At 39.6% G+C, this 26,704-nt stretch overlaps 1 protein-coding gene across 7 annotated transcripts in view; it reads left to right on the top strand.

Moving 5' to 3' along the window:
• The window catches only part of ABCC9 (ATP binding cassette subfamily C member 9), a 154,356-nt gene that overhangs the window by 30,234 nt on the left and 97,418 nt on the right, over window positions 1-26,704 (top strand). For all 7 annotated transcript variants that reach the window (XM_006067642.4, XM_006067643.4, XM_025283380.3 and 4 more), the window contains 4 exons: window positions 2,083-2,245; window positions 8,405-8,445; window positions 9,365-9,507; window positions 21,448-21,556. In XM_006067642.4, coding sequence (XP_006067704.1) covers window positions 2,083-2,245; window positions 8,405-8,445; window positions 9,365-9,507; window positions 21,448-21,556 — 456 coding nt within the window. The remainder of the gene's footprint in view (window positions 1-2,082; window positions 2,246-8,404; window positions 8,446-9,364; window positions 9,508-21,447; window positions 21,557-26,704) is intronic.

Genomic DNA, 26,704 nt, shown 5'->3' with positions numbered 1-26,704 from the left:
TGCAAAAGATGAGCCCTGGGTCAGGAAGATCCCCTGGAGTAGAAAATGGCAACCCACTCCAGTGTTCTTGTCTGGAAAATTCCATGGACAGAGGAGCCTGGCGGGCTGCAGTCCATGAGGTCGCAAAGAGTTGGACACAACTGAACACACACACAAACACACACACTCTGGCTTCAGTTTGCCATGAAATCATTTTATTTGAGCAAGAATTGGCTTCTATTAAATAAATATTTGCAAATGATAAAATTATTGACATCATGTTTAGAAATAAAGTTTGATTAAATATGAACAAGTTTGTCTATAAATCAGACATGAAATGTAGAGATGCTACCACTGGTGGACCATTTTCCAAACTGGTGTTTCCACCGTGATAAGCAAGTCCCTTGTTACGCAAATGGTTTTTATCACTTGTTTTTTCTGCTGCTTCTGGTGAGGTTACTCATTACTCTAGGACAGGAATACAGAAAGGTGTGGAAGAGAGACACAAAGAGGGGACATGACAATCTAACATCTGATTCTCATTTTGCCATTCATACTATAGTCATTCACTCACCAGCAATCATGGGTAGGCAGTTAAGAGCCTCAAGAGACAAAAAGGTGAATAAAATCAGATCATTTGCTAATGCCATTTGCAGCAAGAGGGATGTGACGAGATTATCATCATACTAAATGAAGTAAGTCAAAAAGAGAAAGACAAATATTATACGACAACACTTATGTGTGGAATCTGAAATATGACACAAATGAACCTATCTATGAAACAGAAACAGAATCAGGGACATAGAGAATGGACAGGTGGTTCACAAAGAGAAGGGCTTGGGAGAGGGATGGAGTGGGAGCCTGGGGTTAGCAGATATAAGGTTTTATATACAAAATGGATAAGCTACAAGGTCCTCCTGTATAGCACAAGGAACTGTATTCAATATCCTGTGATAAACCATAATGGAAAAGAACATTTAAAAAATAATGTGTATGTATGTATATGTGTGTGTGTGTGTGTGTGTGTGTGTGTATATATATATATATATATATATATAATTGAGTCACTTTGTTGTACAGCAGTAATTAACGCAATACTAAAACTCAGCTGTACTTCACAAAAGCAGATCATTTGCTGCTTTTGCTTCTTCCTATCTTTTGCCACTCTGCAGCTCCTTTTAAGAGTTCACAGGTGATACTGTACTTTCCTAGTAAATCTAATAGAATTTGGAGGAAGCTGATAGAGTTGACCAAAGAGAGGCTTTTGTATCAGCCATGTTTCTATAGTTAATCCAAGTTGTTAGCAATCAGTAAATCTAATTTAGCAATATGTGAGACCAGGTTTGATCCCTGTGTCAGGAAGATCCCCTGGAAAAGGGAATGGCAACCCACTCCAGTAGTCTTGCATGGAGAATCCCATGGACAGAGGAGCCTGGTGGGCTACAGTCCATGGGGTTGCAAAGAATTGGATACAACTGAGCAACTAACACAACACAATAACAACAAAATCTAATTTAGGCTCTGTGACAGAGCTTATGAAGAAGGAGGTAGGAATCTCTTGAAGTTAAAGATTATAGGCTTGGTTTCACTAAGTGTCTTATGAAGACTCACAGTGAATACACGCAACAGTGTACACTCACATTCCCAAATCAGTAGTGACCTAACTTTTTTTACATTCATTGTTTCTCATCTCCTAAGCATGAGTAATGGAGCTGAGGGGAGAATTAAATGATTTAGGTATGAGAAGGCACCCTTGGAAGTCTCTTTATTAACTCCTTACATGTCTGTATGTGTTTTCTGCAGACATCATTCAAGGAAATCGTATGAAACTTAAGACACTGCTTTTATTTAAACCAAAGCAACAGAAGCATGAACAGTTTTTAGGTGGAAAGAAATTGGAGGCTGTCTCATTCAACTCTTCATTTTCACTTTGGAGGCAGAAGCACAGAGAGTTTCACTATTTCTCCCAGGAATCTCAGAGCCATCATTAGAGGCCAAGCCAGGCAGAAATCAAGTTCTTCTCAATCCATATCCAGTAATGGCCTTGCCTCTCTGATTCACTTGGATGCAGCTTGCATTGTTTTTTATTCCTTCCTTTTATAGGATTATTCCACTGAGAGACTGAAGAAAACAAATGAAATACTGAAAGGCATCAAACTTCTAAAGCTGTACGCCTGGGAGCACATCTTTTGCAAGAGTGTGGAAGAGACAAGAATGAAAGAACTCTCCAGTCTCAAAACTTTTGCTCTTTATACATCACTCTCCAGTAAGTTGCTATCGCTCTGAGGACCACCAAAAACATGTGGTCTATTTGGTGTAACTTACGATCATTGAGACATTGTAGACATCAGAGGAAGTACATTTATTTTCTCCATTTGTGAGGTCCTGTAGCCACTAGCTAAACAAGTTTATTTAAATTTTTTTTTTTTGATGTGGACCATTTTTAAAGTCTTTTTGAATTTGTTACAGTATGGCTTCTGTTTTACATTTTGATTTTTTGGCGGTGAGACATGTGGGATTTTAGCTCCCAGACCAGGGATCAAAGCCACATCTTCTGCATTGAAAGGTGAAGTCTTAGAGACTGGACAGCCAGGGAAGTTCCTATTTAAATTTAAATTAAAAAGCAAAGTCAGAATGAGCTTAAAATCAAGTAGAACTGAATTTGACTCCTTGCAAGTTTATATCTTTGCCATGTTACTTGACATCTGAAATCCTTGGTTTCTTCATCTGTAAACTGGGGATGGTCTGATCCTTGAAACCCTCGTTTCAGTTGCAGTTGGGATGCATAGTGGGTTTTCAGTAAATATTTGCTTATGGAGAATAGACTTGTGGGCCCAGGAGGAGGAAGGAGAGGGTGGAATGAATTGAGAGGATAGCATTGAAACATATACATTACCATATGTAAACTTAGGTAGCAGTGGAAATTTGTTGTATGACACAAGGAGCTCAAATCCAGTACTCTGTGACAATCTAGAGGAGTGACGATGTCACTCCTCTAGAGGAAAGTGGAAGGTGAGGGGGTGGTTCAAGAGGGAGGGGACATACGTATACGTAAGGATGATTCATGTTGATATATGACAGAAACCAACGCAGTATTGTAAAGCAATTATCCTCCAATTATTAAAAAATGTAAATTATAAATATCCATTGTAAAAATATAAATAAGTAAATTGATTTGACTATATTACTATTGATCTTATCCCCTAAAATCCTTAAAAATTATCTGTGGTTGTCTTCCCTGTCTCTTGGGGAGCTTATGATATTATATTTCCTTGAAGATTGTACTTGAAATGCCAGTTTTGGAAACCGAAGAGGAAAAAAGTCAGCATTTCCAGGTGAAAAAAGCCAAACTGCATTTACATAAAACCCTCTTTTTCCAGTACATGCTTAAGACTTTTTAAATACAAAGCTTTTCCTCCACAACTCTAATTTTAAAAACATGATTGTTTCAAAAATATTGTTGTTGTTTTCCTCAAAGGATGACACTGAGTACTTGTAAGAAGAATGAGTTCATATTAGTAGAATTCTTATGAACTTAGCCAAACTACTCCCACTAATGTTTGATTTAGTTTGTATGTCAGTTTTGCTTCTTTCTATTGTTCTCAAGATTTTCAACAACTTTAAGTTTGGAGGTTTATAGATGGTTTCCTCTTGAATTCTGAACTACTTGAGTCCTTAGAGATTATAAACACTTCTTTTGTGAAATGAATGTAAGGAAAGTGTTTGGTTTATATAGCTCATTTATTTTAGCCCTAATGCTGGATACATTAGAAAGGAAGCGGGAAGGAGATTTATATTCCAGCTCTGCACCACGACTCATACAGTGTCAAAATACTAGAAGATGAAATGATTGATATCTACTTGCTTATATGATAGAACTGTAAGTTGCTGGCTCCTAAAATCTATTTCTGTCTGCAGTATACTAAAGTTCTCATGGGGTAGATGGATGTGGCCAGAAATGGTGATGATGCTGGTAATAGTAATTATGATAATAATAACAAAAACATTTTGAGATACTCAGCCAATTTTGCCATAAGTGACTTTACATATTTCATCCTATTTAGTCCTCACAGCAGCCCAGTGATTTTGATTCCATTATTAACTTCATTTTGCAAATTAGAAGATTGAAGTTAGAGCTTAAATAACTTGAATTTCCCCAAATCATCCAGTGGCTAAATAATAGAGGTGGATTGTTTAACTCAACCCAGTTATATAAGATTTGGGTTAGTTCTTGAAAGCCAGAGACAAAGGAGGAGAGGACAGAGGAGACCATACTAGAAACAAAAAGAAATCATGAAGGTCAAAGAGCATAGTCACATTTTTATGATTATACACAGCAGGAATTCTTGATGCAATGATGTGAAGTTCCACTTATACCATGTCCAGGTTTTATGATTTGATTACTTTGAGTGTTGGTGGTAGTGAAGAGCTTCCACTATGTGAGCTGAATACAACTGGTTGTGAATCTCACCTCTGCCACGTCATAGCAGGTTCAGTTCAGTTCAGTTCAGTCGCTCAGTTGTGTCCGACTCTTTGCAACCCCATGAATCACAGCACGCCAGGCCTCCCTGTCCATCACCAACTTTGACCAAATCACTACTTCTGTTCTCCAAGCCTCAATTTTTTTCATCCGTAACATTGGATGATAAAAATCTCTATCATGTGGATTGTGGTAAAGATGATAATAGATTAAAGAATGCTGCAGATGTTGATTGACTTGTTGGTTGACTGTATTCCAGGCAGTACATCAAGTGCTTTGTACTCATTGTGTATAAAGCACCTGGCAAGTGGGCTAGTGTTCAGTAACCTCACTCCCTCAGTTTCCTCCTCTAAAAATTGGTATAATAAAAATAATGCCTTTCTCAGGACTTCCCTGGTGGTCCAGTGTTTTAAGACTTCACCTTCCAATGCAGAGGGTGCGGGTTCAACCCCTGGTCAGGGAGCTAAGATCCTACATCCCTCACAGCCAAAAAACCAAAACATAAAACAGAAGCAGTGTTCTAACAAATTCAGTAAAATACTTCAAAGATGGTTCACATCAAAAAATCTTTTTTAAAAAAAAGGAGAGAGAGGATACCTTCTCACAGGTATAGTGTGAGAATCAAATGAAACAGTGAATGTGGCACTGTTCTGTAACTGTTAAAAATATCTAGTAAATGGTATTTGCAGAAAACCATAAAAAAAATCAAATAAAAAAGTCAGCCATACAACATAGTGGTTATTGTTGGGTCTTGGAGTGCAGGCTGACGTGAAATGAAATCCTGCCTCAGTCCCTTGTCCACTCTGCAACCTTGGTCAGCGTTTGGTGGCATCTCGGTTTCCTCATCAGGAAGTTGGGCTGTATTAAGCATGCCTGGGGGAATTAAGTAAGATAATGTACATAAAAATCCTCAATCCATGGTATCGGGAAATATTGAAAAACAAAGTTAAACGGGACAAATGCTAATAGAACAGAAGATCCATCTCTGTGAATCAATGTTCTTGCCACTGGAGATGATATCTGGGGGCAAAAGAAATTCGGTTGAATTATTTCCTAATCTCCACTTCCAAATGGATAAGTGCTGTTTATGGATTTAATTTATTGGCAAAAAAAAAAAAGAATGAACAACACTTTTATTTTTTCTCTCTTCACTTTGATAGAGTTTTACATGAAGAAGTGGGAAGAACATGAAGCTTTTGACCAGAAAAGTGTGGGTTTTAATCCAAGCTGTGTCATCTCCTAGTTTAGAATCTTGCCTGTTACTCATCCTTGCTGTTTTCTTTATTGCACTGGGGTTGTAATCATTAAATAGGAGAATACACATGAAGGTGCTCCTATCATATGTGAGTAATGTGAGTTGCTGGGTAGTGGCAGAATGAAGTGGTGGTGAGCACTGTCTGAGAAGCCCAGCTGTGACCTCGTGTGTCTCATTCTCATCTTTATGCTGAGGTAGAAATGGTTCCACTTCCTGCATTGGGTGCAGGGTGCCAGATAAGTAGTTTTTAATAAAATAGCAGCTGTTCTCGCTCTCCCTTATCAAGAGATTACTTATTTAAAGATATTTAGAATGAGTTATTGGAGAAGGAAATGGCAACCTACCTCAGTGTTCTTGCCTGGAGAATCCCAGGGATGGAGGAGCCTGGTGGGCTGCTGTCCACGGGATCACACAGAGTCGGACACGACTGAAGTGACTTAGCATGCATGCTTGCATCGGAGAAGGAAATGGCAACCCACTCCAGTATTCTTGCCTGGAGAATCCCAAGGATGGAGGAGCCTGGTGGGCTGCCGTCTATGGCGTCGCACAGAGTCGGACACGACTGAAGCGACTTAGCAGCAATAGCAGCAGCAGAATGAGTTATAAGTAATGATATGGAGGAAAAGAAAAAAATAAGGTAACTTAGAAAAAAATAAGGTAACACTAGCCTGAAAAAGATGATGGAAACACGGCTCTTCATCTGTACTATTACGACTCTCAGAGCTGTGTTTGGATTGCTGGTACCGTACAAGAAGTCAGATTTGGTATCTAAGCCTCTTCTGGACCTTTAAAAGCACAGGCTAAGTCTGTATGTGATGGTAAGGACAGTTCATGAAAGCAGATCCTGAGAGCTGGTGGTGACTTTGGAAGGATTCTCTTTTTTATTAATTAATTTTTATTGGAGGGTAGTTGCTTTACAGTGTTGTGTTAGTTTCTGCTGTACAGCAAACAATGACTCAGCCATGTATACATACGTATGCTGCTGCTGCTGCTGCTAAGTCGCTTCAGTCGTGTCCAACTCTGTGCGACCCCATAGACGGCAGCCCATCAGGCTCCCCCGTCCCTGGGATTCTCCAGGCAAGAACCCTAGAGTGGGTTGCCATTTCCTTCTCCAATGAATGAGAGTGAAAAGTGAAACTGAAGTTGCTCAGTCATGTCCAACCCTTAGCGACCCCATGGACTGCAGCCTACCAGGCTCCTCCGTCCATGGGATTTTCCAGGCACGTATATCCCCTCCTTTTTGAATTTCCCTCCTGTTTAGGACACCAAGGCACTGAGTTCCCTGTGCTATACCATAGGTTCTTGTTAATCATCTATTTTACACATAGTATCAATAGTGTATATGTATCAATCCCAATTTCCCAGTTCCTCCCACCCCACACCTTTCCCCCTTGGTATCTATACATTTGTTCTCTATGTCTGTGTCTCTTTTTCTGGTTTGCAAATTAAGTCTTCTATACCATTTTTCTAGATTCCATAAATGTGCATTCATATACTATATTTGTTTTTCTTTTTCTGACTTTACTCTGTATAGGTGGACTCTTTTGAGTGTTGAGAAAATTAGATTCTAGTTCTTACTCTGCCATTGCCTGGCTCTGTTACCAACAATGCAGTTGCTTTTTGGTCCTCTGTCCCTAAAACTCTATGTTTTATGACAAAATAACTACAAATCATCAACTTGGCTTTTGATTTTTTTTTTCCCCTATTACTTCCAAATGCAAGTATTTTAGCCTAAATCTGAGTTTTTCTTATTTCGGTTCTGTGTATCATGTTTACCAAATGATAGTGCACTATAGCCCTGGAGAGATTTAAACAAGCAGAGGGCCCAGGATATGGAGTTATTTTATCAAACAAAAGGTCTCTAAGTGAAAATTAATATCACTTCGGGAAGGAGATTTTTCACATAATGTCAAATTCTTGCTTTTTGTCCGTGTGTGAAAATGAAAGTGTTAACCGCTCAGTTATGTCTCTTTGCAAACTCATGGACTGCAGCCCACCAGGGTCCTCTGTCCATGGGATCTCCAGACAAGAATACTGGAGTGGATTGCCATTCCCTTCTTCAAGGGATCTTCCTGACTCAGGGATCAAACCCAGGTCTCCTGCATTGCAGGCGGATTCTTCACCATCTGAGCCACCAGGGAAGCCCCCCTTTATCTGTGTAATATCCCAGTTTTCATATTTTTAAGTTAGTTTAGTGGGGAAAAAATGTAGATTGTAAATACTCTGAAGAATGTGTATTTGTTAAGTTCTAATAACTTCAGTCATTAAAGGATTATTTTATTTAAACTTTGCTTTTTGTAACATTTCATAAAAATATAATTTTGGGGGACTTCCCTGGTGGTCCTGTGCTTAAGACTCCACACTTCCAGTGTATTCCAGGGCAGGGGGTTCCTTGCTGGGGAACGAAGATCCAGCTTGCTGTGTGGCTCAGCCAAAAAAAGAAATCAATGCTCAAAAATAATTTTTCAATAAACTAGAACATTTTCTGCTTAAGACTCATGTGTGGGAGTTCACAACTGTGAAACAAGAAATACCAACTGGGAAATGTTTGTGGACTCAAAGACAAAATGTTATTTAATGCATTCAATCCTTGATGTCTTCAAGGAAAGTTAAAATAATAATAAATAAATAAAGTTCCTGAAGATGTTTCACAGTTCAATGACACTAATGTCTTTGCTTTCTTTCCACAGTTTTCATGAATGCGGCAATTCCCATAGCAGCTGTTCTTGCTGTAAGACATGTTTTCTTACCTTTAGAAATGGAACCAAATCAGTGTTTAGAAATGACTTAGGAGTAAGCATGTGTGGGTGGTAACATGTATTACCGCCTTTTTGCTATCTCCGGTTTTCTCTTTGCTGTCTCCACTGTGATGGTTCTAATCTGGGGTTTCTCAACCATGGCACTATGGAACTTTGGGCTCAATAATTAATTCTTTGTGTGTTCTGCATTAGGTTGTCTAGTAGCATCTCTGGCTTCCACTTATTAAATGCCATTTGTACCATCAAAAATATCCCCAGATACTGCCAAATGTGCCCAGGGAGCAAAATTAACAGAGGCTGAGAACTTACTGTTCTAACATCCAGGACCTGGTTCCTGGACATCTTACAACAAGGATAGTACTAGATCAACAACCCCAAAATGTTAAATGATTACATTTCAAAAGAAAAGGACAAACCCAGGAACTGGTATTACATTTAGAAATGTAAGTTTGCCTTGGATACCAGTGTTGGCGATTTTAGGAAAGAGCCACAATAGGGACCCCCAAACAATGGAATTTTCTTTTTTCTTTCTCAAAAAATTTAGTAGTGGTTGGAAAGAGCCGTACTAGGTGTTAAGAATTCTGGATTCTCTCATAGCTATTCCCCCTTTTCAGTAATTTGACAGAAGTCAGTTTTCTAATCTTTAGAATCTGTTTGGCCCTTTTCTCAAGTTTACTGCTAGAACTCATGTAGACCATTAAGTACTCTAGTATTTTAGTACTTAAGTACTCACGTGTTGTTTTTCTTAGGGAGTAATTTGGATGAAGTAATAGTATTTTTCAGAGTTGCAGTGGGCATGCTGGCATAGAAGAAGGTGTTCGGTTTGCAAAATTTAATGTAAGTATTTGTGAAGCTTTCTCCAGCTTTCTCTAACACCCTTTCTTTGCACAGACGTTTGTGACCCACGCATATGCCAGCGGGAACAACCTCAAACCTGCGGAGGCCTTTGCTTCGCTGTCGCTCTTCCACATCCTGGTCACCCCTCTCTTCCTGCTCTCCACCGTGGTCAGGTTTGCAGTCAAAGCCATCGTCAGGTATGTGCTGGAATGTCTGGGTTTTTTGCTTGATTATAGAAATACTACTTGCTCGTGTTGGCACTGGTTTAGGCACTTCTGTTGTGTCCAACTCTTTGCGACCCCACAGACTGTAGCCCGGCAGGCTCCTTTGACCATAGGATTCTCTGGGCAAGAATACTGAAGTGGGTTGCCATGGCTTCCTCCAGGGAATCTTCCCGACCCAGGGATTGAACCTGCATCTCTTACATCTCCTGCATTAGTAGGCAGGTTCTTTACCACTAGCAACACCTTGAAAGCCCACACGCTCATGATAGTAAGTTAGAAAATGTATAAAAAAAAATCTTAATCACTGCCCAGAGATCACTTGGTATCAGAGATAACTTGTTAAAACTTTGCTATGAGACCTTTCAGTCCCTTATTTCATGTAAAAATAATTACTCTAAAATAAAAATGTTTTGGTTATTTTCTCCCTCATTAAGACCATAGGCATGATATTTACTGGCTACGTGATATTCCATTGTTTGGAACTATTTGAATTTACTTAACAGTTACCACTTTATTGGACATTTAGAATATTTCTGTTTTCACCCTACCATAAATAATGTCTGAGAGAAGCATCTCTTTATCTTCAAACTTTCCTCTGATCATTTTCTAAAGTCAGATTTCTAGAAGTGTCAACACTCATTCTGATTAGTGTGCATCTTCTTAAGGCCCTTAATGAGGATGGCCATGTGGTTTTCCCTTAAAGGAGATATAGGTCAAAAGGTGTAACAGGTTTTTAAGATTTTTTTAATGAGTATAGCCATAATGTTTTCCAGCAAAGCTGGGCCAGTTTATATTTTTACCAACAGTGATAATGTTCACATCAACACATATTTTCTGTTTTATTTTAGTTTAGTTTGGCAAAGAAAAAATAAATAAAATTCCAGACTCACAGTCTCTGCAAATGGGAAGACTTTGCAGAACTGAGTGCAGTGTTTTGTTCACTTTAAGTATATTTTTGTAGTGTTTCTAATCAGTGTGGACCTCACCTTCGACTCACAGTGTCCCATAGTACACAGCTATAAAGAGACGTGATCTGATAGCAATCATTTTCCCACCATTTTGACTTGTGTTATATAATAGATGTGTTAGAAAACTGTATTATACTGCACCGTGTGTGCTTAGTCTACTATATTTGATAGGTATTCTTAAGATAGTATTTTGCTTTTTGCTATGAAGTTTTATACACCTTATAAAACCTCAGCACGTTTCATAAACAGTATTTATCATATTTATATCTGGCCTTTGGAAAAAAAAAAACCAAGATGTTGCAATACAGAAAGAAAACTGGAAAATTGAAGCCTTAACTATACTAAGCGTAGTGTTGCCATTGCTAGTAATATGGAGCATCTATCATAAGACCTTTAAAAATGAGGCAACTTTCCCACTGTTTATGTATTATTGAGAAAACTGGTATTTAACATTCAAAATAACAGAAGCTCCAGTTTTAGGCAATAGTATATAGTGACTTAATGACTTAACCCAAAATGTCATTATGATGTGTATAACTTGTGTTAGCTGCTCAGCCGTGTCTGACTTTTTGTGACCCCGTGGACTGTAGCTTGCCAGACTCCTCTGTCCATACTGTTCATGGAATTCTCCAGGTAAGAATACTGGAGTAGATAGCCATTCCCTTCTCCAGGGAATCTTCCTGACCCAGGGATTGAACCCAGGTCTCCTGTACTGCAGACAGAATCTTTTACCATCTGAGCCACTAGGAAGCCCCAAAGGTTAGCTCACTGCATTGTCCAGGAAATGAACCCAAGTCAACTGCTTGGGTAGATGGGTGAATTTAACTCAGATGACCACTATATCTACTACTGTGGGCAAGAATCCCTTAGAAGAAATGGAGTAGCCATCATAGTCAACAAAAGGGTCCAAAATGCAGTTCTTGGAGGCAATCTCAAAAATGACAGAATGATCTCTGTTTGTTTCCAAGGCAAACCATTCAATATCACAGTAATCCAAGTCTATACCCCAACAAGTAATGCTGAAGAAGCTGAAGTTGAACTGTTCTATGAAGACCTACAAGACCTTCTAGAACTAACACCCAAAAAAGATGTCCTTTTCATTATAGGGGACTGGAATTCAAAAGTAGGAAGTCAAGAAACACCTGGAGTAATAGGCAAATTTGGCCTTGGAGTAAAGAATGAAGCACGGCAAAGGCTAACAAAGTTTTGCCAAGAGAATGCACTGGTCATAGCAAATATCCTCTTCCAACAACACAGAAGACTCTACACATGGACATCACCAGATGGTCAACACCAAAATCAGATTGATTATATTCTTTGTAGCCAAAGATGGAGAAGCTCTATTCAGTTAGCAAAAACAAGACCAGGAGCTGACTGTGGCTCAGATCATGAACTCTTTATTGCCAAATCCAGACTTAAATTGAAGAAAGTAGGGAAAACCACTAGACCATTCAGGTATGACCTAAATCAAATCCCTTATGATTATACAATGGAAGTGAGAAATAGATTCAAGGGATTAGATCTGATAGAGTGCCTGATGAACTATGGATGGAGGTTTGTGACATTGTACAGGAGGCAGAGATCAAGACCATCCCCAATGAAAAGATCAGAAGGAGGCCTTACAAATAGCTTAGAAAAGAAGAGAAGCAAAAAGCAAGGGAGAAAGGAAAGATATACCCATTTGAATGCAGAGTTCCAAAGAATAGCAAGAAGAGATAAGAAAGCCTTCTTCAGTGATCAGTGCAAAGAAATGGAGGAAAACAATAGAATGGGAAAGACTAGAGTTCTCTTCAAGAAAATTAGAGATACCAAGGGAATATTGCATGCAAAGATGGGCACAATAAAGGACAGAAATGGTATGGATGTAACAGAAGCAGAAGATATTAAGAAGAGCTGGCAAGAATACACAGAACTATACAAAAAAGATCTTCACAACTCAGATAAACACGATGGTATGATCACTCACCTAGAGCCAGACATCTGGAATGCAAAGTCAAGTGGGCCTTAGGAAGCACCACTACAAACAAAGCAAGTGGAGGTGATGGAATTCCAGTTGAGCTATTTCAAATCCTAAAAGATGATGCTGTGAAAGTGCTGCACTCAATATGCCAGCACATTTGGAAAACTCAGCAGTGGCCACAGGACTAGAAAAGGTCAGTTTTCATTCCAATCCCAAAGAAAGGCAATGCCAAAGAATGCTCAAACTACTGCACAATTGCACTTATCTCACACACTAGCAAAGTAATGCTCAAAATTCTCCAAGTCAGGCTTCAAAAGTATGTGAATCATGAACTTCCAGATGTTCAAGCTGGTTTTAGAAAAGGCAGAGGAGCCAGGGATCAAAATGCCAACATCCATTGGATCATGGAAAAAGCAAGAGAGTTCCAGAAAAGCATCTATTTCTGCTTTATTGACTATGCCAAAGCCTTTGACTGTGTGGATCACAATAAACTGTGGAAAATTCTTCAAGAGATGGGAATACCAGACCACCTGACCTGCCCTTGAGAAATCTGTATGCAGGTTGGGAAGCAGTTAGAACTGGACACGAAACAACAGACTGGTTCCAAATAGGGAAAGGAGTACGTCACGGCTGTATATTGTCACCCTGCTTATTTAACTTATATGCAGAGTACATCATGAGAAATGCTGGGCTGGAGGAAGCACATGCTGGAATCAAGATTGCTGGGAGAAATATCAATAACCTCAGATACACAGATGACACCACCCCTATGGCAGAATGCAAAGAGCTAAAGAGCCTCTTGATGAAAGTGAAAGAGGAGAGTGAAAAAGTTGGTTTAAAGCTCAACATCCAGGAAACTAAGATCATGGAATCTGGTCCCATCACTTCATGGCAAATGTATGGGAAAACAGTGGAAACAGTGACAGACTTTATTTTTGGGGCTCCAAAATCACTGGAGATGGTGACTGCACCCATGAAATTAAAAGACGCTTGCTCCTTGAAAGAAAAGTTATGACCAACCTAGACAGCATATTAGAAAGCAGAGACATTACTGTGCCAACAATGGTCTGTCTAGTCAAGGCTATGGTTTTTCCAGTAGTCATGTATGGATGTGAGAGTTGCACTATAAAGAAAGCTGAGCACTGAAGAATTGATGCTTTTGAACTCTGGTGTTGGAGAAGTAAGTCCCTTGGACTGCAAGGAGATCCAACCAGTCCATTGTAAAGGAAATCAGTCCTGAATATTCATTGGAAGGACTGATGCTGAAGCTGAAACTCCAATACTTTGGCCACCTCATGTGAAGAACTGACTCATTGGAAAAGATCTGGATGCTGGGAAAGATTGAAGAAAGGAGAAAGGGATGACAGAGGATGAGATGGTTGGATGGCATCACCGACTTGATTGACATGAATTTGAGTAAACTCCAGGAGTTGGTATTGGGCAAGGAGGCCTGGTGTTCTGCAGTCCATGGGGTCGCAAAGAGTTGGACATGACTGAGTGTCTGAACTGAACTATACATCTGCTTGGATGCAGCTATGCTCACCACTATACTGCCACACCTTATCTTATTATAAATCAAATTGTGATTGGTTATGCTGATTCATATCATGATCATTACAATCCTATTCTGTAAGATATGTCATTAGGAACAGACTCTGGGGCTGTTCAGCATTTAAAGCTCAGGCCCTCTGGACTCATCTGCCCTCATTTTCTTTACTCATTGTTCTGCCTCCTGAAACATTCATACGGATCACTGACTGATTTCTGTAGCACCACTTCCAAATTAGGCAGTGCCCTGGAAGAGAAGCCACTTCAAACAATAAAACTGATAAATGGCCAGAGTCTGCTATTTTGGTTCTTATTTTCATTTTCTCCATTTAATAGTTGCCCCTCTCATTGCTGCCTTCTTAATCGAATTTGACTTTGTGCTACAAGTGGAGATAGAAAACAGTTGATAACTAATAATAGATCACTCCTCTGAAATCAGGAGGTTACCAAACAGTGAAAGGACTTTAACTATGTTGCTATGAAAAAAAAAAACCTAATTAATCTAGGGGTGTGTGTTTCCCCAAGTCCACAGTATATAATCCTGCTGTAGTGCATCCTACTGAAACTGAGAGTGGATCATAATCCCTGTATACACTGCACTGCATTGCACTCTCTCTTCTGTATGTTCCAGGGAACAGGCATTTGCCAGTTTGATAAAGACCAGCCCGTTTTCAGGGCTCAGCTCCAGATTTCCCAAGCCATAGGCCAAATGAAATCAGCTTATAAAAGCTTGCTTCTCTAAAGTGAATTTCAGTGGTTGATTTGTGGGTCCTAGGGAAATGACCAGTCAACAGAAGAGGCCAGTGCTTTTTCCCACTGTATGCTGGTTCTTGGAACCTAAATGAGCATTTTTCCCAGTGTGGACTGGGCTCGGCATTTTCCTCTGCGCCTGGGATCCCATGACCAGTCTTGAATGCCAGTTGGCCCACAGCGAGTTGAAGCAGCCTGTTTATAATTGGAGACTTTGGTTAGCTGATTTTGAAACTGCTTCTCAGGACTGGAGAAGTCCAAGTTATTTGCTACATTCAGATGCATTCTGAAATTTGGTGGGTTAGAATGGGGTGCACCATATACCCCGACATGTGCTACATGTGCATGGAAGAGACATCTGAACTTCTCTGCTATAGGGAAATTCTGTGCCATGGGAAATGTGTTGCCTTGAGAAAATTCTATGCTTTCTTTTAAAAATGTTTAGCTTGTTAGATTCAATTGCTTGTGGTGCTCAGTGGGTGGGACCTTATACATACATAATAAAATGGAAGAAAGAGGCAATTAAAGATTCAGGTTATCACTTCTTAACTCCAGCATTTTACATCATTTGAGTTCTTCCGACCTTTTACGATGATATGTTCCAGTCTGCATTTGCAAAACAGAAGGAAAGAAGTGAAGAAAAAGTAGGAAAGTCACTAATTTCTTAAATATTAAAATACTTGAATAAGAGTGGTCTTTTTCTGGACGCTTGCCTTTCTTGTCCTCTTTAGTTTCTTTGTAAGAAAATAGTTAATGTAAATTGCTTTTCTGGAGGAAAATGTCAGTTGCTATGTTGTATCCTTTATAAATAATTTGAGTTTAGGTTTCTGGTATTTGAAGTATAATGCAGTATCTATGTCCAAAGATGTCATTTGCCAAGGAAAAAATGTGTAAAACGAATCCCTTGCTTTGTTGGAAGATAATTTTGTGTCCTTTCTCTCATGGACCTCCCAGAGGAAAGTATATTTGGCTAGTCTACTGTGATTACCTTCAATCAAATAAATTGTTACTGATATTTATCATAGAGCCTGCTCACAGGTTGACCCGGTCTGCATTTACAAAACTTTCATGGTTCCGACAAGAAAAACATGTAACTGCCAGTAAAAAAAATCAGTTATTCCCCCAAAACATAGTACCTGTCCGAGATACTCATATATATGTATATGCTCAGTCATGTCTGACTCTGTGACCTCACAGACTGTGTAGTCCACCATCCTCTGTCCATGGGATTTCCCAGACAAGAATACTGGAGTGGGTTGCCATTTTCTCCTCCAGGGAATTGAACCCACGTCTCTTGAGTCTCTTGCATTGGCAGGTGGATTCTTTACCAGGAGTGCCACCTGGGAAGCCCCAAGGTACTCAAACTGTATCTAACCACACAAATTTGAAAAGTGAAAAAATACCATGGGTAACATAAATTTAAATACTGGGACTTCCCTGGTGGTCCAGTGGTTAAGAATTCACCTTCCAATGTAACGGTTGGAAATTAAATCTGTGGTTGAAGAGCTAAGATCCCACATGCCAAGTGGCCAAAAAACCAGAGCATCAACAACAGAAGCAATATTGTAGCAAATTCAATAAAGACTTTAGAAATGATTCATATCAAAAAATTCTTTTTAAAACCTTAAATACTTTTATGAATTACCTAGTCAAATAAGAAATTAGTAAAACGCTGAACAATAAAGGTGATGGAGGCAGGATAGGAAATTGGTCGGGATCAAATTTACCTGCTTGCAATACCTGCATAGCAACTGTTCAACCGCAAGCTCTGTTACTGTTCAACTACAGGCATGTTATTTGGTGCCTCTGTGGGTCAGTTTCCTCGCTTATCAGATGAGCATCATAAGGCCTCCTGCTTATGGAAGTTGGGAGAATTAAATGAGATGATACATGAAAAATGTCCAGCACATTGCCTAAATATATTAAATATTGAACAAATCTCCATTTTACTAATGTGCCACTATTTTACTAAATTCCATTCCATGCTTCAGAGAAGTGTGTTTCTGTGGGTCCACATTCAATTATTAAGTGGTTTAGGTATCTTGCTAAACACTGGGGATGGCAGCGATGAAAGATGGAGTGAGATCCACAGGAGTCCACAGTCTAGCTGGAGAAACTGGGCAGGGAAGCTAGTTATACCATGGTGCATAATGCTGTGATAGAGCACTACTCAGAATGCCATGGGCCATATATAAGGCTCACTGAAGCTTATCGAGAAAGAAGGGAGACAGTCCAGTCAGTACTTTCTGGGGACTAAACTTAATTGCATGGAGTGGGAGAAAGGTTCTGATGTGGCAAGCAATAGCGGATAAAGCTGGAGAGTAAAATCCCAGTGAGCAGATAAAGGATGCCAATGATGCTGAAAAGTGCAGGGTGGCCATTTGTTATTTTAAGGCGAGGACTGTTTGAACAGATTTGCATTGTAAAAATACAACCCTGGCAGCATGGTGGCAGTTACTTCACCCTTGGTCAGGATTCATGCATTTTCCATAATTGTTTTGCCTCTGTGAGTTCTAAAAGGCCCTCATATGAACAGGAAATGCTTTTTGTATTACCTATTTATTCATTCAGCAGACATATTTGAGGAATTGCTATGTTATATTTTTGGCACTGGGCTAGATTCTGAAGATGAAAATCTTGTTTTAAAGACTTCACAGTCTAGTGGGAGAGATAGACAGTAACAAAACAAACAAAACAGCAGTTCAGGGGACCCTTAGCCAGAAAGCCTGGAATAATGGGGACAAGGGAGGGGAAATGGAGGGGGAGGTTCAGAAAAGTGCTAGTATTGGGTCCTCTGAGGTTCACTAATTGGAGATCCAAAGTGGGATCTTATGAAAAGGAAAGAAAGTCCTACCCATGCTCCAGTCACACTCTTTCACGACCCCATGGACTATAGCCTGCCAGGTTCTTCTGTCCATGGGATTTCCCAGGCGAGAATACTGGAGTGGATTGTCATTTCCTTCTCCAGCAGAGCTTCCCAATCCAGAGATCCAACCCATGTCTCCTGCATTGGAGGCAGACTCTACCACTGAGCCACATGCGAAGACCTTCAGCCAGAATGGGGCTCGTTAATTTCATAAAAACTTCAGTAAGATTTGCATGTGTGCTAGAAATGGAAAATTGAGTCAACTGAGCTTACTTGAATGTCTGAATCATTGGTTTATACCTTCTTTGACTGATTCAACAAGCATTCATTGAGTAATGTGTGCCAGGGGCTACTGGACTTAGAGTTACAAAGACATATGAACCCGGCCGCATACTTTGTATACAGAGACATAGTGTGAGGTTGTTTAAAAGGTATTCCTTTGATTGATAAAGCTGTACTCCTTAAAATCCAATCTCTTCAAGACATTAGAACAGAATGACAAAGTCTACAAAAGTAAAGAAAGGAACGTCTTTTCCTAAGGCATTTCTATGCCATCTTTCAAGTCTGTATGATCAGGCTTTGCTGTCAAAGACTTAAAGAGAGTGCAGAACCCCAAACTCTCTTTTTTTCTTCGTTGTTTTTTTTTTTTTTTTTTGGTTCTGAAATTATTTTTAAAATATCAGTAATATATATACAACATACAATTTATCATTTAAGCCACTTTAAGTGTACAGTTCAGTGGCTTTCAGTACTGTCATGTAAACATTACCACAGTCCATCTCCAGAACTTTTTCATTTTCTCAAAATGAAACTCTATAATCACTAAACAGTAACTCCCCTTGTGCCTCTCTTCCAAGGCCCTGGTGACCACCACTGACTTTCTGTCTCTATGAATCTGTATATTCTAGCTACCTCATAGAAGTGGAATTAAGTAATTTTTGTTTTTTTGTGTGTGTGCCTGGCTTATCTTATTTAGCATAATGTTTTCAAGGTTTATTATCCATGTTGTCATAATTCAAATATATTTGAGTCAGGAATCCAGAACCATGGAAAAAAAGTATGGCAGATGCTCAAAAAATTAAACATAGAATTACCATATGATCTAGCAATTCCAGTTTTGGGTGTATACCCAAAAGAATTGAAAGCAGGGACTTGAATAGATGTCTGTACACTCATCTTCATAGCAGCAGTAATCACAATAGCCAAAAAGTGAAACAACCCAAATGTCCATCAACAGATGAATAAACTAAATACAGCATATACATACAATGGAATATTATTCAGTCAAAGCTTTCCTTAAACATTTCTTTTTAGTGAAATCTAAAAAATATTGGGTTGGCCAAAACATTAGTTCAGGTTTTTCCTCAAGATGTTCTGGAAAAGCCTGAACAAATGTTTTGGACAACCCAATACAATGAACTCATGAATATAAAAAAAAAAGAGGTTCACAGATATATAGAGAACTAGTGGCTCTCTATAGTATTGTAATTACCACTGGGGAAAGGGAAGGAGGGAAGGGCTACAAAGGCATAGGGCATTAAGAGGTCCAAACTTTTATGCATAAAATAAGCTACAAAAGATATATTGTATAACACAGGTAATATAGCCAGTGTTTTGTAACTATAAATGGAGTATAACCTTTAAAAACTGTGAGCCACTTTACTGTACACCTATAACTTATATAATATTGTATCAATTAAACTTCAATTAAAAATTATTTCTCATATGAAATTAACATATACATACTACTACTGATATATATAAAATAGATAACCAATAAGGACCTACTGTATAGCACAGGGAACTATACATAATATTTTGTAATAAACTACAAGGGAAAAGAATCTAAAAAGTATGCATATATATATATTCAGATATATATATCTCGATTCCTGTGCTGTACACCTGACACTGACATGATATTATAAATTAACTATTGTTGTTGTTGTTGTTTAGTTGCTAAGTTGTGTCCAACTCGGCAATCCCATGGACTGTAGCCTGCCAGGCTCCTCTGTTCTGGGATTTCCCAGGCAAGAATACAGGAGTGGGTTGCTGCTTCCTTCTTCAGGGGATCTTCCTGACCCAGGGATCAAATCCAGGTCTCCCACATTGCAGACGGATTCTTTACTGTCTGAGCCACCACAGAAGCCCAAGAATACTGGAGTGGGTAGCCTATCTCTGCTCCAGGGGATCTTCCCAAACCAGGAATTGAACTAAGGTCTCCTGCATTGCAAGCAGATTCTTTACCAGCTGAGTTACCAGGGAAGCCCCTACTTCAGTTAAAAAAAAAAAATTTTTTTTAATGATTTGTTTTCTGTAAATGAAATTTAGAAGTTTAATAGATAGACTGCCCCAGTGGGTTTTATTTACCTTCATGTTTCAGAAGAAAGTAAGCAGTTTCTATGGAATACGAGGCTATAGGGCTTAAAGTTCATGGGCAACAAACTGAATTAAATTTACTTTTCTTCTCTTTTTTATTATCTGTCTTTTTAAATTTTGTATTATATTATCTTTTTAAATTTTGTATTGTCTCTTGTGTCTCCTGCATTGCAGGCAGATTCTCTATCATCTGAGCCACCAGGGCATCTCCCTTTATTAATAACCGCTGTACAGCAAAGTAATTCAGTTATACATACAGATACTTTTCTTCATTTTATTAGTCTGTCACAAAAACAAACTACTGAGACCTACCTGGGGGCACTTGACTACCAGCTCAAATGAAAAATAAAAAAGAAATCTTTCGTTTGAAGTATATATTTCCTAGTTTCCTACCAATGGCAGTTTTTCCTCTATAGGTGATGCAGTTTTTCCTCTATAGGCAGTTTTTCCTCTATAGGTGATGCTGCCTGTACCAAGCCAGTTTGTCTACTATTAGCATCCTAGTGTGTTGAAAGGAGCATTTCTCGTCTTTCAAGTTCACTGACTTTTCTTTAGTATATCATTTTATTGATGGAAGGGTGTTTTCAAGTTATGTTATTGTTTTCTTTCTTTCTTTTTACTCTGATGCTGTGTTGCAGGTTTGAGAAATTTAGAGTGGGTGGGGTCGGTGGGGCAAGGGGTCTTGTGTCCAGCCTTTGGAGAACACAGGAAAGGATGTTTGTGAACTCCTCTTCTAGAGCAGGGCTTCTTAAACTGTATCATGCTTATGAAGCATCTCTGGAGCCAATTAAAATACAAATTTTGCTTCAGGAGGTCTTGGGGGGTGGGGGGCTGAGATTCTCTGTTTTGAGGAAGCTCCCAGATGATGTTGATACCACTGATCTTGGCCGACATTTTGAGGAGAGGACCCTCTCTATGCAGGTTGTTGGAATATGGGCAACATATAAATAATGCTTATGCAAGGTTGTATAGTGGGTGAGGACCCTTGATCTCTGTGTTATATGCTACATGCTTTTACTTACTTCTCTGTACCTTTTTTCCCCCTCACTTTTAAAATTAGAATAATGATACTTCCTTTGTTAGTAGTATTATTATTTTTAACCACCTTGTTTCAAGTTCCTCTGCAATTCTGTTGTCTTGAACAAGAAATACAGTTGCAAAAAAAAAAAAAAAAAAAAACAGTGCAAGAGTGATTTGGTTGAATTTAGGTTCTCATTTTTCTAAGATTCTTCCATTTTAAGCACTGAAAGGCTCAAGTCCCACGAGGCCATCAGTCCCTGGCATTCCCTAGCTGAATTCCCAGTTGGTCTTGAAAAATGATTCTTAGAGCTGACTTGCTTACCATGGAAATGGTTGGGGGAAAAGTTTGTTTACTTAGGTAGAACTTCTTTGGTGGTGGTTTTATTTTTAACCCTTATCCTGTGCTTGTTTGCCTTTTGTAGTGTTCAGAAGCTGAATGAATTTCTCCTGAGTGACGAGATTGGTGAGGACAGCTGGCGAACTGGTGAAGGGTCTCTTCCATTTGAATCCTGTAAGAAGCACACTGGAGTCGTAAGTGTTTTGCTTGTTACGGGAGCTGTGAATAAGGGACCATCCAGAGGATGGATAATTTAAAATGCGTGCAATTAGAAGAAATTGTCAGCTTTACTTGTAACCTATGTGAAGAAAAGGGGCTTCCCAGGTGGCGCTGTGGTAAAGAACCCACCTGCCAATGCAGGAGACTTGAGACGTGGGTGCAGTCCCAGGATTGGGAAGATTCCCTGGAGGAGGGCATGGCAACCCACTCCGGTATTCTTGCCTGGGTAATCCCATGGACAGAAGAGCCTGGTGGGCTACAGTCCGGGGGGTGGCAAAGAGTCAGACATGACTGAGTGAGCACACACGTGAAGAAAAATTACTACCTGCTTCTGCAACAAACTTATAGGTTTAGAATCAATAAAGAAATGTATAAGGCTTATCTTTATAAATTATCAAAAGGTTATCCCAAGAAGGACAGTTCATGTTTAATTCAAAAGGAAACAGAGAGGTTGTCTACCCCAAGCTTTATATAAAAATAATACAAAATAAAACTCATGTATCATATTCTTATAATACCTTTAACTGTATTATACTTTTTAGTTTAAAACTTGCTTTTTGATGCATTATGTCTTTTGATTCATTTAATATATTACATTACATTACCTGTATTATTTTCTAGATGAATAGTTTTATTTGCATGTTGTTTTAGAGTCATAAGATTGGTGAGTGACAGAGTCAGAATTGGGTCTTCCCTGGTGGCTCAGTGGTAAAGAATCCACCTGCAATGCAGGAGATGTGGGTTCGATCCCTGGGTCAGGCTGATCCCCCAGAGAAGGAATGGCAACCCACTCTGATATTCTTGCCTAGGAAATTCCATGCGCAGAGGAGCCTGGTGTGCTACAGTCCATGGAGTTGCAAAAGAGTTGGACATGACTTAGTGACTAAACAACAATAGTCAGAATTAAAACCCAAGTCTTGTGACTCCTGAACCCGTTTGTTCATCCATTTCAGAAATATTTACTCATATCTCTGTAAAGCCTGGAAACAGTTGATGTTATTTTTCATATTTTACATGAAATGTTACAAGTATTATGTATTAGCTTGTGTTTCCAGACTTAGAAACTGCCCTATGCATTGTGTCAAGACCTGTCGATGTAGCTCTGAGCAAGGCAGGCAGGATCTTTCTTGTCTCAGAGTTTGCTTTCTTGAGGCAGGAGTCAGATGATAAAAAGTAAAAAGATGAGATCATTTCCCTGTTGGAAGAAAATTAAAGAAGGTGTTAGAGAGCGACTGGTGTCCTCAGAGCAGGGTAGTCATTCTCCAGAAGGTCCCTCTGAAGAGCTGTCATTGGAGCTGAAACCTGTCGGTACCTCTTCTGCAGAGGCCTAGAAAGGGGCCAGATGACTTCTCGGCAGCAGCTGCTGTGAGACTGAAGTGGGAATTAATTTGGTGTGTTCAAAGAGCAGAGGGGCACTATGACTGATGCCTGGTAAGGAAGAGAGAGATAAAATGAACTAGGAGCAAGGATTAAGTGCTAAAAGTTGCTTTGGTTGTGTCCGACTCCCTGCAACCCTATGGATTGTAACCTGCCAGGCTCCTCTGTCCATGGGATTCTCCAGGCGAGAATACCGGAGGGGGTTGCCATTTCCTCCTCCAGGGAATCTTCCCAATCCAAGGACCGAACCTGCATCTCTTACATCTCCTGCATTGGCAGGTGGGTAAAGAACAAGGATTGCAGGTCCTTTAAACCAGGGAGAGAGTTTGGATTCTATTGACAAGCAATAGGAAACCGTTGGAGGGTTTAAAGTAGGGACACATGTAATTTTGTTTATATGCTTAAAGGATCACTATAACTACTGAGAGGAGAATGGTCACTAGGGACAAGAGTAGAACAGATGGACCAGTAAAGAGGTCATTATAATGGCATAGCAAGAAATGGGGATGGTTAGAATTTGTTTTGGTTGCAGTGGACCTTGTGAGAAGTTATCCAATTCAGCATACATTTTTTTGGGTGGAGCTGATGGAGGCTTGCTGATGGATTAAATGGAGATGAGGAAGGAGAAAGAAGACTCAGGGATGAATCCTAGGTGATTGGCTTGACTACTGAGTAGATGGCAGAGTCAATAACTGAAATAGGGAAGCTGAGAAATGAGTAGGCTGCTGTTGAGATGGAATCAAGAGGTATATTTTGCACATGATAATTTTGAGATATTTATTGGCATCCAAGAAGAGAAGTCACCCTTGGAGGTGTAAATTTAAGAGCCATTGATCATCAGATAATACTTAAAATAATGGGACTAGATTATACCACTTTCTTGAAAGCTGTGTCTGAACAATTCCGAAGAAAGTCTTTAAAATTAATATGTCTATTTCATAAGAGTAATGTAGAAAAGAGTTTGTCTAAAATTAGTTGCAAGTTAATAATTATTCATTTACTATTAGAGAATATGTGAATATATCTACCATTTGGGTAACGAAACAAAAATGGACATGCAGTCTCCTGACAGGAAGGAGTTGAGGCTTGGAGAGCCTTCATAGGAAGTCATTCTGCATTAAATTTTCTTCACAGTGTGTTTAAAACTGCTAAAAATACTTAAGACAAGCACTGGGCTGTCTTAGACTTGTTGATTTCTTCTGCTTTCCTGAAGTTATTTTTTTACTCTCTGTTGAGTTATTTTGTTAAGCAGGTGTGATTTTTTTTTTTTTTGTCTGAGAAGGAACTACCACTCATGCTTGTAGATACTGGAGTGACAAAGTCTGAGATGCTTGTGTGCTCTTGTGTGGACACAGACACCGAGATGGGAACACGTCATAGAGCGTCTACACTTTGAAGCAAGAGGAAACTCAGGCAGTTGATGAGAACCAACCTTGTCACCTTTTGGGTGATAGGTTCCCAAAGAAATTATTAGATCATCTTCCAGAGACATGGGGATGAGTGGAGGGAGATGACCTCAGCAGAAGGGACAGAGGAGGTCAAGTGTGCAGAGTGAGGGGATTCTGAAGAGTCTTTTGCATGAGAGGAGGGATGCATGAAAAGTTAAACTGAGTGAAGGTTGGATGGAAAAAAGAATCCCCTTTAGATGCCGCCAATATCTTTGGGGTTATTGAAACCAGACTGGACTTCTGATGTCTTTTGGGGCCATTCATCAACTGCCGATGCGCCAAACCACAAATGACAAACTTTTAGAAATGGAGAGAAAAAAAGCTATGTGTTTGAAAAGAACACGAATGGAAACTCCTTCTTGAGAGTGCTTAAGAAGCTATGTATTCTGTAAAAGCTTAGAGCTAAGTGGTTTTGGCTGCCGAAGCTCCATGGAGAATTAGTGACTTTCTAGTGCCAGAGCCTCTTCAAATTACATCTGTGAGATTCGGACTCAAATCTCTGTCAGCACGTCTCCTCCTCCCACCCCTCTCCTTAGGTTTGCGAAGAACATGAAGTCATCCCTTTGGACCTCTGGGGGTGATACTACTATAGAAGTTAAGACTCTAGAAGACAGCAAATATATGTACAGATGTAGACAGGTCTTGTGTGGGGAAAATACTCAGCTGAAAGGATAGTTAGTGACTCTCTGCCCCATCCCCTGTGAGGTTATCTAGGAGGACTCTGAGAAGAAAAACAAAACTAAAAATGTCGTGAACATTCTCTTTTTTTCTCTCTTTCTTTTTCAAGTTTAAAATGCATTCAACAGTTTCTGTGTGACAGAACCGTTGCTAGTTCTTCTCCGTGGCTTTTTAATCTGCATATTGATTGGCATGTAGCCTAGCATTTGTTACTTAATTAGTTTGATTATGGTCTGAGCCGCCAGTGAAGCCCTAAAGTGAAAGTGTTAATCACACAGTTGTGTCCAACTCTTTGCAACCCTGTGGACTGTAGCCCTCCAGGCTCCTCTGTCCATAGTATTCTCCAGGCAAGAATACTGGAGTGAGTAGCCATCCCCTTCTCCAGGGGATCTTCTCGACCCAGAGATTGAACCCAGGTCTCCTACATTGCAGTCAGATTCTTTACCATCTGAGCTACCAGGGTAATGCGGTTGATACACTAATGGATGTAAACTGGACAGCATTATCTTGTTGGGATTAAATTGCTGATTATTTGAGGTCATGCATGATTCTCATAATAGAACTCGACAGATTTATCAAAAAAGCTAAACCTAATGTTCCAAAGCCAAAAAATCAGTTTTTCAATTATAGAATCTTTTGTTTTTGTTTTCTCTTAGGTTATTTGATAGTTTTGAAGTGTATTTATCTTTGGTAGTCTCCGTAAGTACTACAGATAGTTATTTATGTTAAAATAGTTGCTTACAAGATTTCTGGGACAAATTTTGAGCTTATATAATTTATGACTTAGAGGTTAACAGAGCTGAATTTCCTACCTTTCTTCAACCATTTGTCTCTATCTGTGTGAAATTAAATTCAAAATGAGAGAATAACAGAAGCTTCTAGTCATGACCTAATTCAAGTTTAAGTATAGGAAGATTGTCTAGCCTTAGCTGACATCCTCCATATTATGGATGCTTTAGTACTTTGGCTCAGAACAATAATGCTGTAATATTTGAGAAAGACTAGATCATTCTATAGTGCTTATAGATCTCCTTATGAAATAATATGGGCTTCCCAGGTGGTGCAGTGGTAAAGAATCTGCCTGCCAGTGCAAGGGCGTGTAGCTCTGAGGTAGAGTGCATACTTCACATGTACAAGGCCCTGAGTTCATCCCCCAGCTCCTCCATCTGTGTCTTTCGGGCTTCCCTGGTGGCTCATACGGTAAAGAATCAGGAATGCGGGAGACCTGGTTTCAATCCCTGGGTTGGAAAGATACCCTGGAGAAGGGCATGGCAACCCACTCCAGTATTCTTGCCTGGAGAATCCCCATGGACGGAGGAGCCTGATGGGCTACAGTCCATGGGGTCCCAAAGAGTCAGTCATGACTGAGCAACTAAGCATAGCACAACCAGTGCAAGAGATGCAAGTGACATGGGTGCAATCCTTGGATCAGGAAGGTCCCCTGGGGGAGGAAATGGCAACCCACTCCAGTATTCTTGCCTGGAAAATCCAATGGACAGAGAAACCTGGTGGGTAACAGTCCATGGGGTTGCAAAGAGTCGAACATGACTGAGTGACTGAGCACACATGAAATAATATACATGTTTGAGCAAAGAAATCCTAGATCATTATGCTTTTTCT

Source organism: Bubalus bubalis, chromosome 4, assembly GCF_019923935.1.
Source record: "Bubalus bubalis isolate 160015118507 breed Murrah chromosome 4, NDDB_SH_1, whole genome shotgun sequence".
NCBI classification, from domain to species: Eukaryota; Metazoa; Chordata; class Mammalia; order Artiodactyla; family Bovidae; genus Bubalus; species Bubalus bubalis.
This window is presented reverse-complemented; position numbering and strand designations above follow the sequence as displayed.